This window comes from Schistocerca cancellata, chromosome 3 (assembly GCF_023864275.1).
Source record: "Schistocerca cancellata isolate TAMUIC-IGC-003103 chromosome 3, iqSchCanc2.1, whole genome shotgun sequence".
Classification (NCBI taxonomy): domain Eukaryota; kingdom Metazoa; phylum Arthropoda; class Insecta; order Orthoptera; family Acrididae; genus Schistocerca; species Schistocerca cancellata.
In genome coordinates, this window is record NC_064628.1 from 788,393,573 (window position 1) to 788,412,504 (window position 18,932).

General features: G+C 37.1%; 1 protein-coding gene across 5 annotated transcripts in view; it reads right to left on the minus strand.

Annotated features, from left to right (window-relative positions):
* LOC126175841 (6-phosphofructo-2-kinase/fructose-2,6-bisphosphatase 2) overlaps nt 1-18,932 on the minus strand; it is a 363,291-nt gene that overhangs the window by 11,108 nt on the left and 333,251 nt on the right. For 4 of the 5 annotated variants that reach the window (XM_049922842.1, XM_049922846.1, XM_049922845.1 and 1 more), the window contains 5 exons: nt 17,465-17,618; nt 16,359-16,462; nt 15,617-15,835; nt 10,035-10,269; nt 8,330-8,457 (listed from right to left, as the gene is read on the minus strand). In XM_049922842.1, coding sequence (XP_049778799.1) covers nt 8,330-8,457; nt 10,035-10,269; nt 15,617-15,835; nt 16,359-16,462; nt 17,465-17,618 — 840 coding nt within the window. Of the gene's footprint in view, nt 1-976; nt 1,178-8,329; nt 8,458-10,034; nt 10,270-15,616; nt 15,836-16,358; nt 16,463-17,464; nt 17,619-18,932 lie in introns of those variants that run through there. The other variant, XM_049922844.1, reaches the window with a different exon arrangement.

Here is an 18,932-nt window from a genome sequence, read left to right on the forward strand (position 1 = left end):
TGGTAGCAATGATGATTATGAAGAAGAAGGAGAAGAAAAGGGAAGACAACTTCTCCAAGTTTCGTTGGTGCTGTGCAAGGAACTGATATTATCAGCAATTTCTTTTCCTCTTTTAATGTACATGAATCAATTTTAACTAATATCAATAAATTGGAGCAACAACTTCTTTACTCCAATATGTTGGAAGGACAACACAAACAACTCATCTCGATTTGAAAAAAAAAGTGTGTTCTGTGAAAAGTGTAACAACTATATATGTGTATTGTATTTAAATTTGTAGTAGAGGATAATTAAATGCTTTAATTATGATTCTAGGTCACTCCTTCACTACACTCAGGTGAAATCCTCATTTAAGGAAAAACCCTGTTTAAGGAAAAATATTTGGGTCCCCAGAGATTTGTTAAAAAAGGGTTTTACTGTAGCATCCTGCTGGATTACAATGCAGGATTACTAGTTTCTATTTAGTTTGAGTCTTTCTGAGAGTCATGTGACATTATTCTCTGATTATTCTAGATGACCTAATTTCTTTCACACATTGTCTAATTTAAGATTCACAGAAATCACCATCAATTTTTAAGTTTAATACACAAAAACAAAATACTTAAATGATAATAATTGGCAAATTAATGTAGTAGTATAACCTCCCAAATACGTACACTAAATTTTTTAAACATATCTTCATACGAAGAAACCAGATTTTCTATGTTCAAAATACAATAATATTTACTGCTTTTTCGTTGTTTCCAAATAGCTTCAAGTTCTAAGGTACAGCTGTACAAATGTGTTTGAGTGCGGAGTGTCATCAAATAAACACCTAGTAGAACAAGATCACTTTCATGGAGGGATTTAATGGAATAGTATGAAGTTTGGAATGAGCATAGATATAGGATTTGCTAAGCAAGGCATGCAGTTAGCATCAGTATTCTACTATAGACATGCTTACAAGTGGGCAAGAAATGAATGCAACAGCACAACCTTCTGTCATACATTAGTGTATTTATTCACAAAAGATCACAAAGACCAAGTATAAGTAAATTATTTGAGTCAACTGTTCTAATTCATTCCCAATACTAACATTGTCAAAATTGAAGATTACAGAAAGCTATCAAATTAATAAGATCATTTAACATTTCACTGGTGTTCCAATGACGACATCCTGAGATTACCGCTCCACTTCCTGAAAAATAACAACAGGACCAGGTCCCACAGCATTTTTGTCAGTCATTAGTTGCTTAGATATTCGAGCACACAAGAAGGTGCAGAATACAAAGTCATCTGTGAGTTAATAATAATATTAAGGCTAATTCTACATATTACAGTCTCAAATAATGAAGCAGATCAGAATGAGCAATAATTCTTTTCCACCAGCCTGGGAATAGAAGTATCAGAGCTTTCTAACCTAATCCATTCAAACAATGAAACATTTATTGTCTTTGACTCAAACCTTAAAAACTTGGCCTACCTCACCAAATGACTGCAATGACAGTACATTTGTTAAATAAAAATATATGGCTGTCTCACAATATGTTACAATTAGAACTATTTGTTTCCTCTTCTTTTTACATTTAAGTGTTGTCTATTATTGTTACTCATGTCATGGCTAGTGTTCTGTAACATGAAACACATGCATGCATTCAGTAGAAGAGATGAAACACAGAAGTTGGACAGAAATATGGAAACACTAAAAACAAAATGCATTATCATGTCCAATATGGTGTATGAAACCACTGGCATTTGAAACAGCTTCTAGTCATCTAAGGATGGGCTTGTATGGTTTTCTAGGCACTCTTATACCACTCTTCCTGAAAAATACTGGCAAGTTCAGGTAATGATGGTGGAGATGGATAGCGATCACACACCATTCTCTTCAAAGTAAACACAAAGGCTCAATGATATTGAGATCTCGGGACTGTGGTGACCAAGGGAAATGTGACAATTCATCCTCCCACCCACATAACCAGTCCTGGACAATACGAACTGTGAACAAGAGTCCTATCATCTTGGAACACCGTATCACCATTGGGGAACAAACATTGCACCATGGGGTGGACCTGATCAGCCTAAGTGCTCACATAATCCTTGGCAGTAATGATACCTTGCACAGTAAGCATGATGCTAATGGAATGCCAAGATATTGTTGCCCGAATCATCACGGAACTCCCACTATGTTTACTCTTGGGACATAAATGTTGCCAGAAGTTGACAACAGTATAACACAAGCCTCATGACATTCTGCCATTGTTCTACAGTCCAGGTTTTATGACTTCAGTGCCATGCTTTCCTGTTAAGGTATTTGGAACACTCATGGGTTTTGGAAGTCCAGCTTGCCCTGCAATTCCCAGCTTATGGAGCTTTCTTCATGTTGTTTTGGCGCTGACAGGATTCACAAGTGTGCGGCATTCCATTCTGCAGTGACTTTTGCAGCTATTGTCCTCTCTATTTTTCGTCCCAATCCTCTTCCATGACCATCAGCCTCGATCATTAAATAACTGCTTTTGTCCACATTGTAACTTAGCACATGATTTTTTCCACTTTCTCTGCATGCAGTATAAATCTTCGATACGGTGCCTCTTTACGCACCAAACATTTCGACTACTCTGATTATGGGTGCACCCATCACATGTGCACCAACAATTTCCTTATGTTCAAATTCACTTAGCTCCAACACAATGCATTCACAACTACACAGAACATTGTTCTGACCATGACTGACACTTGCAATGTATTGAAGACATTGCACAGGTGCTGTTCGTGGTCAAATACAACAGCACATCCTGCAGGTTTGGATATATCTGCATTTATATTGAAATATGGATTTCTTGCTATGTTTACATATTTTTGTCCAACCCCTTGTATTTGAATATTTGATAACATATTCTTCCCCTTTAAATTGCCCCCTTTCTAAGTTTAACCTTGTATGGACTGTGATGTTATTAGACAAAAGGGCTTGGCATCTGAACATGAAAAGTCAGTCATGGTTAGGAAGAGGGAATCATCTTATATACAAGGGTTGAATGAGAAGTAATGCTCCCCACCTTCATTAATTTGGTTTGGATGGGAATATTTTAATAAATCAAATGCAGAAATAATCCTTAGAATGTGATGTTTAGTTACCGATATTCACTTTTCCACATAATCACCAGCCAACTGGATACATTTCTGCCAACAATGAACAAGTTTTCTGAAGCAGTCACAGAAGAAGTTGACACTCTGTTTCCACAACCACAGTGTCACAGTTCTCTCAATGTCTTCATCAGAAGCTTAACGATGTCCCCACAGATCGTTTTCATTATTGGGTACAGATGAAAGTCAGATGGTGCTAAATCTGGACTGTATGGAAGATGCTGTACGGTGGTGAGATTCAGTCTCTGAAGTTCTGCTGTGTTGGCAAGTGAAGTGTGTGGTTTGGCATTGTTATGCTACAGGAAAACATTTCCCTTTCCTTTCGGACCCTTGCTAGCCACCGTTTCAGAGTTTGCAGTGTTGTGATGTGATGCTCTGCATTTATTGTTGTTACATGATCAAGGAAATCAACATGGATAACACCATCTGTGTCCCAGAACACTGTGGCCATGATTTTCCAGCTGAGGGCTGCGTCTTTAATTTCTTTTTCTGGGGGACTGACGTTTCATCTCTGGGTCATAATGGTGTACCCACGATTCGTCTCCTGTCACAATTGAATGGAGAACATTCTCATAATGTGAGAGGAGTTCCTTGCAAATTTCAAGTCTGTGCGCTTTCATTTCAGGAGTCAGCATCCAGGGAATCCATCGTACACAGATCTTCCGATAGCCAAGCAAAGCAATAATGTGACCAACACGTTCTTGTGAAATGCCAATTGTGTCTGCAGTTTCTCTGTGAGTGGTACGACAATCGTCCTGAATCAATCTGTCACCATTTTGCTTGTGAAACTCGGTGGTTGATGTCAAGGGACGTCCAACTCTGTTTGTCACGCAGGTCAGATGTTCCCGTCTCAGCATCTTTAAACTGACTTGCCCAACAATGCACAGTACTCACATCAACACAATCTCCATAAACTGCTTTCATTCTCTGTTGAATGTCCTTTGGGGTGACACCTTCTACTGTCAAGAATTCAATGACTGCACATTGCTTAAATTGCATTGACCAACTGTCTGGGCAGGGTTCCATACTTTACACTGTAACAACACAACTGTTCAATGCTAAGGCTTCCTGCCAACTGGAGCTGTAGAGAAGAGACTACAGAAGAAGCCAGTACCTGCCACATACCAATGCTGCCAACTGTTGAAGAGTTACTGAGGTGGAGGCATTACTTTTCAGTCAACCCTTGTATTTGCTTGACATTATCAAAAGCAAATAAAATTCTTATTCAGTCATTTAATTGTTAAAACATTTTCTCCTATTAACATTTTACCACTGAGACAGCACCAGTTCAAGTCACTCCATGGTATCATGAAAATAAAGCACGGTGTTTAACCACTGATACAGCTGTCTTAAAAATTTGCAGTGAATTGATTTGTACAACTATTTGTAGGGAAAATAACTATGCAAGTGCCAGATAATCTGAATCAATAATCTGAATCACACAACCTGCAAAGGCCATCCAACAACTAGACTTTAAAGTGGAACTCTTTCTTTAAAAATTGTACATCTCACCTGAATGCCACATTGATAAATTTACTGTTGTTGTTCACATTATAATAATGTGTAGGGTCTACACATCATAACGTCTATCATATATTAGATAGGTTCATTAAAGTCAACAATTTTTCATCATGACAATAAAAATAGATTTCGTCTTATTTCTGAGGCTAGCAGTATGGACTACCTCACAGTTAATTTATTCACACATTTACATGTTGCAAAAAAGTTCATGTTTTTGACTTCAATCTTTTTCCACAGTCATCAGTGTGGCAGTGAAGCAGTATTTCATGTTTATTGAGATCATGATTCCTCAGGTAATACAAGGCTATCATAAGAAATGGCTTTTCAACACACATTAAAATTTTTTAGGTTCCACTGTTTCACCTCAAATGGGCATTCAACTAACTAATGGATTGACCTCTCCAATGATTACTTGAAAGCTGCAAGGTGTTTGCCAGCTAATAATATAAGGTTATCACATAAAATAAGAATAATTTTAGTACCCAAATCTCAGAAAATTAAAAACTGTATATTTTTTTCCTCAAAAGAAAGCCAGAAACACAAAACAAACTGCTAAAGCTGAAAACTTATTTAAAAACGGTGAAATTATTTTTTAAAATATCGCACTTTCGTATGTATGCAGTACTTGTATTAAGATGAAATGGTAAGCCATAAGCAGTTTGTAATCTGCACACAAAAAAGATTCTTATAAATATGATCTCATAGGGATTTTGTCTGTAGGCTTCTGACAAAACGAGCTTCAGCTGTTAATAGTTGTGGGTTCTCTGGCTGTAAGTCTGGGCAAATTTGCACCAGCCAGTACCACTGTAACAAACCACTAGACGGAACCCAGTTTTATCCCCAATTTGTGAAGAGATCAAATATAACTTCAAAATACTGAAAACCAATATCCTGTTGAAAACTCTGTAATAGTGTAACTATGGAAATGCACTTCTAAGAAGCAATAAATATGGTGAAAAGACCATCTTGCACCTACAGAAGCAAGCACAGCCATAAGACGACCAGGAAAGGGGAGAACATAGTGGGGAGGACGACACTAAGATTGAAAACAACTACTGTGGCACATCTCTTTGCTCCCAATAACACACAAAATCTTATTACTGTCCATTCTAAACTGACCGAAAGTAAAACCCAAAATAAATTTGGGAATACCAATGAGGTTTCCAGAAAAGCCTCTCATCAGCAAAACAAATAACTGGAGTGAAAATGGTGTCATATATTGAGATAACAAACAAAAATTCATATGTCCCTCCGTACCAAAGGCCACAAATTCACACCTGTGCTTTGTTGCTTGACTCTGAACAGCTAGGTCGAGTCTTGGTGGTGGAAGAAGATAGTTTCACAGCCAATCTGTGGCAAACATGGAAAGGGTGACAAAGTTGTTAATCACCAGACTTTACACCAAAGTCCTTGACCAAATACCAGACCTCCACAATTTCTCATACAATGAGAACATTCTATACTGATGATGGTGACCCCTCTAACCTGTGGGCCCACTAAGCTAGTTGACCCCTTCAGTGCTACAGGAAACAAGCAGGGTATGAGGTTGCACAGGATTCCATACTCTCCCTTCCTTTTCCATCACAAACAACACAAACACTACACTCCATGCACTGTCATTATGGTCACTATATTAAACAATCGCACTGAAGGCATAACATACGTCACAAAAGAAAAGTGGCATAAGTTTACTAAGGGCAATACACACACTCAGTTTCAGGCTTATGCTGGTAAGGTTTGTCATGAGCGTTATGAGAACTAAGGTGGCAGACTAGCAGCTGATTTCTCAGCATCAAAAAGTTCCTAATACAATTACAGCTTCAAATTAATAACAAATCATATTGTCAGAGAAAATATGTCATTATCTGGAGCAGTTACACATATACACATGGGGAATAAGATATCATTCTATGTGGGTAGCTCATAGTGATCTTTAGTGTGCACAATTCTAATAATTCATATTTATGACAATGTAGGGAAAGATAGATTGCTACTTACTATAAAGAAGACAAGTTAAGTTGCAGACAGTCACAATTAAAAGACACTTACGTAAAGCTTTTGGCCACAGCCTTCATTAGCAAGGAAAACACGCACCATTCTTACACACAAGCAAGCACACCTCATACACACAGCTCAGAACGGAATGCAGCTATTACGCCGGATGCAAACAGCAATCTGGAGGGGGTGGTGAAGGGGAAGGGATAGTGGTGAACAGATGTGTGGAGGGAAGAACGCTGTCTGGAGGTGCATGCCAACAGGTGCAGTGTCAGGAGATTGTGGGGCAATGAGATGGGGAAAAACGGAGTAGAGGAAATACGGGCAGGCACATTGGCAGAGGGTGGCAAGCAAAGAGAGTGGAAGACAGGAGTGGAGAGGAGATCGGCCCCACCAGAAAGCCTTTGTCTCTCCTTTCCCCTTCCCCTCCAGATTTCTGCTTGCATCCCACGTGATAGCTGCATTCTGCTCCAAGTGCTGGAGTTGGCAGTCATACATGTATGGAGTGTGCTTACTTGTGTGTATGGATGGTGTATGTTTACCCTTTGATGATGAAGGTTGTGGCTGAAAGCTTTATGTATGTGTCTTTTAATTCTGCCTGTCTGCAATTAACATGTCTTCTTTATGGTAGCTAGCAATCTATCTTCATCTACATTACTAACATACCTACCTGGAGTTTCCATTGTTTAATTCATATTTACAATTTGTTCACCCATTTGTGGCAAATAATTTTATCGTCTTCTCAACTAATATACACTTCAGACTACGGTACTGATCGGTCTGTCATCCCAACAATGACTTCATATACACATACAATTCTATATTCACATTTTTTTGGCTTTGCTAATTCACAACCAAACTGTCACCTAACCTAACCTAAATGTTGTGCAGTCCTATGATTCAGTCTGCCACCATAACCAATGTTTCGTATTTCATTTATAACTATTTACCCATAAAAATCACAAAAGTAGTGTATACTTCACTAACAAAATCAAAATATGAGGCAAACACAAAAAAAGCAGCAATTCTTATTTCTCGGCATAGGGGCATCAACAATGTGATCTATAATGTGCAGAGGAATATATGGTTGCTCCTTCATAAATTTTAGCCACAAAAGCTATACAATTAATATGAGTAAAGGAAGACTCCCTGATTTAGGTGGCTGAACCCTACAGGATATCCTAGCTAACAATGCCACACGAATTTCAACTTGGAATTTCATTACATGCTTCTTAATTGATCATCATCCTCCTCCCTCCCCCCCCCCCCCCCCTCTCTCTCTCTCTCTCTCTCTCTCTCTCTCTCTCTCTCTCTATCTATCTATCTATCTATCTATCTCTCTTTTAAAAAACTCTTCACCTAAGATATTTTATTTCACCCTTCACTTTACACTCTTACAGTCTGCGATTTCCGTACCAGTTAACTTGTACATTTTTCAGGCAGTACATTGACCATTGCCAATTTATTTTCAAAGTAAGTGGTGATGTATGTTGTTTTTAAACATGGCAAAAAAATTGTTATTTCCATAAATTAAATATCAAATGAAGAGATCATATAACATATCATCTAAACTTAATGAGAAAGATAGATAGTTCTACCTAAGAACTCTCTGGAGGAGAGATTATTATTAATATTCAATGCCCATAATGCAATGGAAATTACAAATGAAAATAGTAATACTAATGCTTACCTTCGGTTTAGGACGATGTGTGTCAACTGCATCAATAGGAAGCTTTATGTGCTCAACTTTGCATCCATATGCCACTGGTGTTAGCTTAATTATTGTATGTAGAGGAACTTGCAGGTATGGTAGCTCATCTGTTGAAATGAGATTACTGATTTAATCATTCACAAAATATGGTTTGCTGGACAAAACAATAACAGAATCCTTTAATACTTTAAGATAAAAAATTACAGTGAATGATGAAAAATTCAAGTTTGTCAAAGAGATGACACCTATTAAACTAAAGATTTCTGCATGCTATTTTTTCCTGACTGAACTTTGTTTTTATGCTGGCAATATTTGACTTTTGGAGTGGATCTTTCTCTCTGCAGTGCAGTATGCACTGGTTTGAAACTTCCTGTCAGATTAAAATTCTATGCCAGGGCAGGGTTTAAAGCCAAAACAATGCAATTTTCAGACAGTGCTCTTATCAACAAAGCTATCCTTGCATGACACGATATGCCCACACAGCTTCAACATTAATAATCTCTTTCCTACTTTGCACATTTCACATAAGATCTTTGCATACACAGTTAGACCCTCTTTACTTCTTAACGAAGTACATTTTGTACCAAGTTTCACTATATGTTGTATCGTTCACTTGAATTGATCTATGGTCTTGAAACAAAATTTTTCATGTCCACTACATTGTAATTTTGAAATATAATCACCCAGAATAGATGAAGAGATGCCCTGTTATAAATTTAGGGGCTAAAGGCATGTGACAGCAATGACTGACATCTTCACTAGGACAGACAAAGCAACTACCTCTGACTTTACAAGAATGAGACATATTCTAGCTGGCATGTTCATCAGCCAGTTTTGAGCTTTATTCCCAAGTTTGAAGGCTGACATTATTTTTACAGGGGCTCTATTAAATCCTTGTGAAATTGTGTGATCATTTATACAGTTTCTGACTGTGTAATTTCTATCAAATATTTTATTTGTTTATTGAATTCTTTCCTTCAGTGCAGTTTATCAAGCTAGTCTTTTCTTTCTGTATTTTCTTCAGCTACCTAACACTGTTATTGTTTTGTATGGTAAGCATAATCTTTATTTTATTACCTTCTAACATTTTTGTGTTAGCAATCCCATGTGATGATATTAGATTAGCTAGACACTATGAGATGGCAGAAAATGTTGAAAGTGTGGTAAGAAAACAGGAAGGAAGGACAATACCCACAGCCAATACGTCCTAGAGTGTCAAAGGATACCAGCAGCAGTATAGCATTATAACTGTTGAGATATTCATGTTAGATAAAATATCTTGAAACAAAATTATTACATGCAAAGCTTTGAAGTGAATCAAATCTACTGTTTTGTTGACTGGTGGCTTTAAGGTTTTGGTCACTTTCAAAAGAACATATCAATATTTCACTTACATCACTACCTACATCAAACTGAGGCTGCAGATGATAATGCAGCAGCTAGAAACTAAATTAAATACTGTAGTATAGGAACAACATAAGCTGAAACACTTTGATTACATCTACAATAGATAAAGAAAATTGCATTATTCAAAATTTGATAAAACCAAGAACACACTTAAAAGGAAGTATGTGTTGTCAGTTACTCAAAGATGTCAGTTTCTTAAAGAGAATTTCAGCAAAATTAACATAATTGTTACATGAATATGATGGAAAGTGAATTTTCTTCTATGCTGAGAACATACCTGCTGACTTGTCAAGGAAATAAGCAAGCAAACAGCGTAACACAGCTTGATGACTGACAACCAAGACATTGCCCTGACGTTCCAATTCCATGATGACCGGTTCCAGCCGTGCCACCAGATCTTCATAAGATTCTCCCCTCGGGTAGCGATAACTAAATTTGTTTTGGTCACGGGCAGCAAAGTCTTCAGGATATTTCTCAGCTATTTCTTCATATGTCATCTCTTCACAAATTCCCTGCGGAACAGGTGACATAAGTTTATCACTTTGCTTTACAATTGTTCAAAAAAATTTTTCTGTCTAATATCTGTATGAAAAATGATCACTACAATGGAACTGCAATGAAATATAAAAGATTTTTTTCGTTAGTCAACAAGCTGGAGAGAAAACTGACTTGGCCACTTATATCATCTGTCACGATAATTCCACTACACAATTAAAAAGACTTGAATAAGCTTCTGAAGTTTATTACTCCACTTAAGCTACACATGCCCACCTTTTAGCTTCTTCCAAAGATTTACAAAGCTAAGCATTCTGTTAATTTTCATGCAGACTTGCCTCCTTATCTATGGTTCAGAATGGAGTTATGTAAGAAGTTGTGAATCTACCAATTCAAAAAAATAACAGATAAATAAATAATAAATAAATAAATAAAAAGTAAAAAATAAAAACCTAGCTCGAGAACAACTTATTCTGAAAGATATCTAAATATTTAGATTCATGGACTGAAAAGTAACAGCGTGGACTGGTGTGTACTGGGGGCCTCATTGTAAAGCTGCGTGACTAATAGTAATGTACTGTAGTACATAAAACTCATTTTTTAAAAGAATACCATTGTAATCAAGTAATACTAAGCTACCAACAGCAGAAAAATGGCAGCTACTGGCGTTCGACAAAAATATAAAAACACGTCAAGAAATGCATGCCTGAACACAAATACAAATGCTGACCAAACCTGCAGGTTGCTATGTTGTATTACACCACAAATGGAACCTATACAGTATCTTCAATACATTGCAAGTGTCTGTCGTGGTTGAAACAGTGTTCTGTGTGCATTGAGTTTGCACTAAGGGAATTTAAACATAGGCAAATTGTTGGACCTTGTATGATGGGAGCTTCAGTAGCCAAGGTAGACCAAGTGGTTGATGTTTTAAGAGGCACTGTATCAAAGATTTATACTGCATACAGGGAAAGCTGAAAAAACATCTGCCAAGTCACAATGAAGTGTTGTTGACTGATTGAGATGGTCATGGAAGATGATTGCGGCAAAAAATAAGAGGACAACAGCTGCAAAAGTCACTTCACAACTGAATGTCAGACTTGCGAACCCTGCCAGCATCAAAACAATAGAAAGTGAACTATGTAAGTGGAGAATTGTAGAGTGAGCTGAAATTCCAAAACCTCTCATCAGTGATGCAAATGCCCATAATTGGAAAATGTTATGCCAATGCCATAAAACCTGGAATATTGAGCAATGGTACAATGCCATTTGGTAGGATAAGTCTTGTTTCATGTTGTCTCCAACTTCTGACCAAGTTTGCATCCCAGAGTGGAAGATGGTCTTGGTTAGGTGATGATTTGGGTAGCCATACTGTGGTATTCCATGGGCCCTATGGTTGCACTGCAAGGTCTCATTACTGAGCAGTTCCGTCCCGGGGTACAATGTTTGTTCCCCAATGGTGATGCTGTGTTTGAAGACAACAGAACCCCTCTGCACAGAGCTGGCATTGTTCGGGTCAAGTTTTGTGAGCGCGAGGATGAATTGTCACGTCTCCCTGGCCTACACAGTCACATATCTCAATATTATTGAGCCTTCATGGTGTACTTAGGAAAGGAGGATGCATGTTCGCTATCCACATCCATCATTGTTACCTGAAGTTTTCTATATTTTGCAGGAAGAATGGTATAGGATTCTCTTGGAAACCATATAGAAACTGTATTTACCCATTCCGAGATGTTTGGAAGCTGTTTTGAATGTCAACAGTCTTCCTACACCATATTAGCCATGGTAATGTGTTGTGTTTGTGGTGTTTCCATATTTCTGCCCAACCCCTGTAAATGGTATGACTGAAGAGGCAGCAGCTATTTTCAAAGTGGCATCTTTCTTCCTAATTTACAGGATTAAATTTATCTGTCATGAGCATGAATAGCATTACAGTGATACTGCTAACACAGCATAGAGATGAAATTTATATCATTGCCTTGTCTTCTGTTAGTGTGTACCTTCACTCGTTCAACACACTTCATTGTTCTCCTTCTTGATGGGATCTGCTTTAGTTGATCAGTATGTGCAACCAGTTCTCCAAATCTTCATTCAAATACCAAAGACTATAAGATATTCCATAATCTATGCCTCTCCCACTTTTACTTTTTGCCTACTGGCCACCCAATAACAGACTTCTCTCTACATTAATATTTCCCAGTGTATGAATAAGAAAGGATAGAGTGCTACTAACCACACAGAGGAGGCACTGAGTCACATACAGGCACAATGAAAAAGAATGCTTGAAAAGTTCAGCTTTTGGATTACATCTATCATAAAACATAGAAAGAAAACACACAGGGCAACTGCCGTCTCCAGGCACTAAGCACCTTGGTGACCGGATATGACAGTGGCTGTGTTTGTGTGTGTGTTTCTCCACTTCTGATGAAGGGTGTAATCTGAAAGCTGAAAATTTCTACCACTCTTTTTCATTGTGCCTGTATTTGATTCGATGCCTCTTCTGTGTGGTGTGTAGCAGCCTGTCATTTCCATACTGCAGTTATTTCATCCAGGACTTTCCATTGACTGATTTCCCAAAGCACATGGTTAATCTCTAGCTGAACATCTCTTGACCTTTAACCACATGAAAGGAATTCTGTGACATCCTTACTTCTCATCTTCATAAATTTCGAACCCGTCAGAACTCTTTTGTTTTGGTTTTGAGGGGTAGATATATTGAATAAATGGATATAGTGTAGGTCATACGAGCCACTTGACCATCCTCTTTTGCCAACTTTTTCATGGGTCAGCTGGAGAAGACAGTCTTAGAAACCCTCTGCATTTCATCTGGTTGCAAGAACCTGACAATATTTTCACCATGTAAACTCTTAATTTGCTTTCACAGAGGATTCATCTGTACATTTAATCTTCTAAATGACATCCCATCTTCTCCGATACTGACATCAATCTAACCAACTGCTGTAAACATATTGAAATAAACTAACTTTTATGCCAGGCTTATAACTTTCTACAGTGATATCCTAAATTGAAAGACATGCTACCCACTACACCTCTCCCCCAACTTTGTGTTGGGTTGGTTGGGCTGTTTTGGGGGAGGAGACCAAACTGCGAGGTCATCGGCCTCATCAAATTAGAGAAGGATGGTTAAGGAGGTCAGCCGTGCCCTTTTCGAAGGAACCATCCCAGCATTTGCCTGAAGAGATTTAGGAAAATCACGGAAAACCTAAATCAGGATGGCCGGACACGGGATTGAACTGTCGTCCTCCTGAATGCAAGTCCAGTATGCTAACCACTGTGCCACCTCGCTCGGTCAACTTCGTGTTAACCAAACCAATTTTAATCAATTCATATACTCTTCCTGAATCTATTCATTGCCTCATTTTTCTAATTCTTGCAAAAAAAATAAATAAATAAATAAATATCATTGAGAGAGTTAAGAGTTGTGCATCTAGAAAAGAATAAGATTAGAGTTTCATGTGGCATCAAAAATGAGATTCCTAAAGGCGGAGAACATATTGGACTGGGGAATAACAGGGAAGGAAATTAGCTATGCTCTTTCAAAGGCATTAACCTGCATTTGCCTTAAGCAATTTAGAGAGATAAAACAAAACTTAAATCCGGGTAAACAGGGATTTGAAATGCTGTTCTCCCAAATATGAGTCCAGTGTCTTACCACATCATCACCATGCTCAGTGAGCACGCAATCAGAATTTAGATTTTTATTCCAGCATAGTCACCACTAAAATCTCAATGAAAATGATTCGAAACAGAACCTACTTTTAACACTCAGTAGCCTAAGGTACAATATATCCTGTAAAATAAGGTGCATAATTGTGGCACCCATTTCCTTGCTTAAGCCACCCACTTGCAGTTACCTTACTTCATTAGCTCCTGACATTATCTATCCAATCCTTTCCTTTCAGACCCCCCCCTCAAAAAAAATCATACTTTGTCTATTTTTCATCCACTGTTTATTTATACCTTTACTTTTTTAAGCTTTTATTAATTTTTGTTTTTATATGTCATTTTTCATCTTTTTCTTCCATTCGGAGACACTTGTTGCCTACTCTTTCCATAACTGATAATTAAATCTGTTCTTTTTCTTTAAAAAAGTCCTGTTTATTGCAGTTATGTCACTATTCATTTTCTCTTTCAACTTGTCCTAGTGCTTCTTCTTTGACCCACAGCTCTGAACTACTTTGTAATAAATCCCTAACTGAATTTTCTCCAACTCTTTCCAATCTTTTGCAAGATGAAGACTATTACTTTGTGTGTGTATGTGTGTGACACCTACCCCTTGGTAAACACAAACTTTTGATACAGAGGTACAAGTTACAACTGACATTGGTGGCTAACCACAAATTTTAATATGCATAATGAGTAGGATGTAAAAAATGTGCAGCAGATACCCAGATTATTCTACAAAAAATTATTTAAGAACCTTTTCCCATCCCTCTCTCTCCATTCCTCTACATAATTACAGTAATCTATTCTGCTGTACAGTCATCAGTAGGCACTTCTACAAGACTACAGACAGAATCAGTAAGTTGTTCACATAAGTTTAAAAGAACTGCACTTATGTGATTGTTCCAGATTATATCCCCACAAACTATTACACCTAGGTATCTGTACAGGCTGACTGATTTCAACTGTGGCTCACTGATATTGTAATCGTAGGATGCTTCTTTTCTGCATTCTGTGAAGACCAGAGTTTTAAATTTCTGATCATCTGCACCACTTTGAAATCTTGTAAAAGTCTGGCTGAATATTTGTGCAGTTTTTTTCAGACATTTCTTCCTTGTAGATATCTGCGTCATCTGAAAAAGTCTCAGGTTGCTACTAATATTGTCTGCCAGGTTTTTAATATACAACATGAACAGTAATAGTCCCAACATATTTCCTGGAATCACACCTGAGATTACTTCTACATTTGTTGATGACACTCCATCCGAAATAATGTGCTGCATTGCATGATCCCTACCAAGAAATCCTCAATCCAGTCTGAATGCAGAGTTTTGATTCATTACAGGATTCTCATACACTTGCAGAACCAAGTGGATAACCAACAATTCTCTGAGGTACAGTGCTTTTTGAGGCACTTACAAAATGCACTTCTTGTGGCATGACATGTTTCAAAACTGACCAACTCATGTATGTACAAAATGGCAATTATTTGAGGGTCCTGTCCCTTCCCCAGTAAATTTCTGCAGGTGCCCATAGTCCCGAGTCAAATGCTTCTTTGGAGTTAAAAAATGCTGCATCCATGTGATTGCCTTCTTGCCTTGATCCATGGGTTCATTCAGTTCAAACAAAGGTGAAAACGTACAACTCTATAAAAAACAAAATACATGAAATACTTACAGCGTCTATTTCATTAAGAGCTTTCCACCTTTCCTGTGGTGCAGGTATATTGGCTACTGTCTGTATGGTTCTCTTAAGCCAAGAAGTCCAAACACGAAGGCCAGGTATATCTTGCTGCTGAATGTATGCAGACAGTGCAGCTCCATACTGGTGCCCCCTATAGGAAAGCTCAGAGTCTCCACCAATTCGTCCTTCTAAATTCTGCTCACTCTCACCATGCTGAAATATTACAAAATCACAATTATTTATCATCTAATGACTGTACAAGCCGGAGCATATAAAATGACACACTTTTCTCATAGTTTTCAAGTAGGAATGTTTCTAAAGCGCTATAACAGAAATTCCAATTAATGTTACTATTTAACTTTTATTACAACATATAAGAAAATTCGTTCTATTGCACTTACTTCATCACTCCTATAAGTGTACAATAAAAGTAATTTTTATAATGAAAGCAAACTAAGAAAATAATTTAATTCAATAGAAATGTGTGGATGTACAGAGGTGAAAATCAGACTGAAGTTGAACTACAATTCCCCTGATTAAATCTGTAATTCACGGTGGCAATGATAACAGATGCACTAACTGCAGCAAGCCAAAGTCTATAGACCAAGAAAACAATGTTTTGATTTTTCAGCCACAATGAGGAAATAAATGTTACATGATGAATGACATTTAGTTCAAATTATAGCTTCATTCATAAAAATGGGCATTACTAGATTTGTAGCAACAAAAAACTTACCCTTGTGAGATAAATAGTACGAGGTGTTATATGTATGTTCATTAGGTAGTAAACAATTCGACTCTGTATATGTCCCTCATGTTTATGTACTACCACCTTTTCACCTGTAACAAAAAATTGAAATTCATGATTTTAAAACACAGTTTCACTTAAAATGGTCACAAAGAATAATTTAAAGACTGTGCTTTGCATATTGGTACTAAAATATTTGTAAAGCCATAAACACTAACCAAAAAATAAAGCTTTCAATTATTTTCTCTTTTAAATGCAACATCTGATAACTTTGTGAATGAATGTTTAAGATAAAATGTACGAAGGTGTTACAACTATAACACATTATTGTCTTGCTTCTATTTGGTTTCAACCCCTTTCCTTAATGTAATACAAAATTTGTACCATTAACACTCATTTGATGTCTTGCACAATCCACAGCAGCAAGGTTAGTGCACAGAGCACCTTTCTCAGCTGACATGCGAGAAATGCACAGCTGTCTGTTTTGGTTCAGCCTGCAAAAAGAACTGCCTAAAGGGATGTATAGGCATATGGAAACATTCCTTACCAGCAGTGCAAAGCACTATAGTCCACATTTCTGTGCATTCACAGAGCTTACTGTAACTGATATGAAGTACCTAGGCACTTGCAACATTACTTCTCATTTAGTCTCTCCTTAACAATGTCTCTTTTCTAGTAATCTACAAATGGCCATTTTCCATTGAAAAAGTTTCTTGATACATGCTGTGAACAATATTTCACCATTCCTTCTCATTCCTTGTCCAACTGTTAAATTCTATCTTAATGTTTTTATTTTCTGTTCTACATCTCAAACATTCTATCCAATCACAGTTCTTGCAGATAACTTTGTTTCCCTGATCTCACTTAACCGTCCCCATGATTTCATCTTCATACCTCTATCTCTGATAGTCCCCCCTCCTGCTTCTTTTGCACCTATAGTTCTTCATATCTTGATCTCATCCCATGCCTTTGACTTTTGGCTTTCATCCTATCCATCATTGTTCACAATAAAAAACACACACACACACACACACACACACACACACACACACACACACACACACACACACACACAAAACATGAAATAATTTTACCTGTATTGTATATTTTCATGAAACTAAGGTTCGATTCATATTTCTCATCCAAGGGCTGATATCTTTCCTGGTAATGTTCTATACGTTTCAGAAAATCTTTCAATGCCATTTCCTTATTCATGTTCTGATAGTCTGGGCTGCTTACTTTCACTTCCTGTGTTCAAGAAGAAATGGTTTGAATATTATTATTACATAAAAACTTTTTTAAGAAAATATTACATACTAAATCCAACGTAAATTGAGAAAGGCCTTTTGCTTAATGAGCTGTGTATAATGTGGCAGAACCCTATACGGACTTTCATGTATTACATTGTGTTATTTTTTGCAACACAGGTGGATACTTTTTCTACGCTGGTGATGATTTTGTAAATAATGATATAAGTGATCTAGCAATTTAATTATAAACAAATTGCTGCTATCATTATTATCTACTAATTTAAGAATGAAGAAAACAGCTTCCATCCTTATTATCCTCAAGAGAGTGTGTAGAACAGCTTCACATAGGTAGTGCAACTGAATTTAGCCTTGCATTATTACAAAGTTATGCAACTGTGTACTATGCAAGACAGCATGTGTTTCAAAATGCATAACATGTATGTACGTAATTGTGGCTGGTGTCTTATGAAGCTTGGAAGCTGCCTTGTGGATTACTGAATAAATGAATATGATGTAATTAATTATGATAAAAGCTTTATGAACATTCACAAAATATGTGAAGTCATTTTCATTGTCTAATGAATCCATGTACTCGATAAATAAGCTAACTGACAAATATGAATATCCCACATTGTTGTCATACAAAGATACTTGGCAGAAGTGGTTCATTGATTCCTCTCCTTCAAGTTTTGGATTGTGAGGCAGATGCAATTAAAATAATTAAGGCCCATGGATTAAAGTGTTGTGTTACAGATGCGTACAGAAATGGAAGGAAAACAGACTGTGAAACATATTCACACAATTGACTGATCACAATCAACAGTGTCTTGCACTCTCAGTTCTGAAAATGCTGCGACACCTGTGGAATTCAACTAGGGCATTGGGACTGTAAACATGTCAGCTGCCTTTGATGGCTGAGCATAGACAGTTGATCATTATTCCACAGACAGAATACAAAACAGTTAACTCTGGAGCAATTACATTAATATGCTTCTGTAATATCATCCATGAAGTCATGATCTTCTCCATATAACAAAGGCCTAGAAATATAAACAATCTTATCAGAAAAAGCGTGGAAGCTTAAAAGCTAGCATGACTTTACGATATTTTACACGGGTAGATGCACTACCCATTATTCACTTGTAAGTAACAGGTTGTCTTTCCTATTTTTTATTACCAATCTTTCTACTTCTACAAACAGTGTATATCCACATTCTATTTGCTCAATTCTTTTGTAGCTGTTATACATTCTACATGGTGAACTCACACAACTGATAAAACATTGGAGGCTGTTCAGAGATATTTTCTGAGT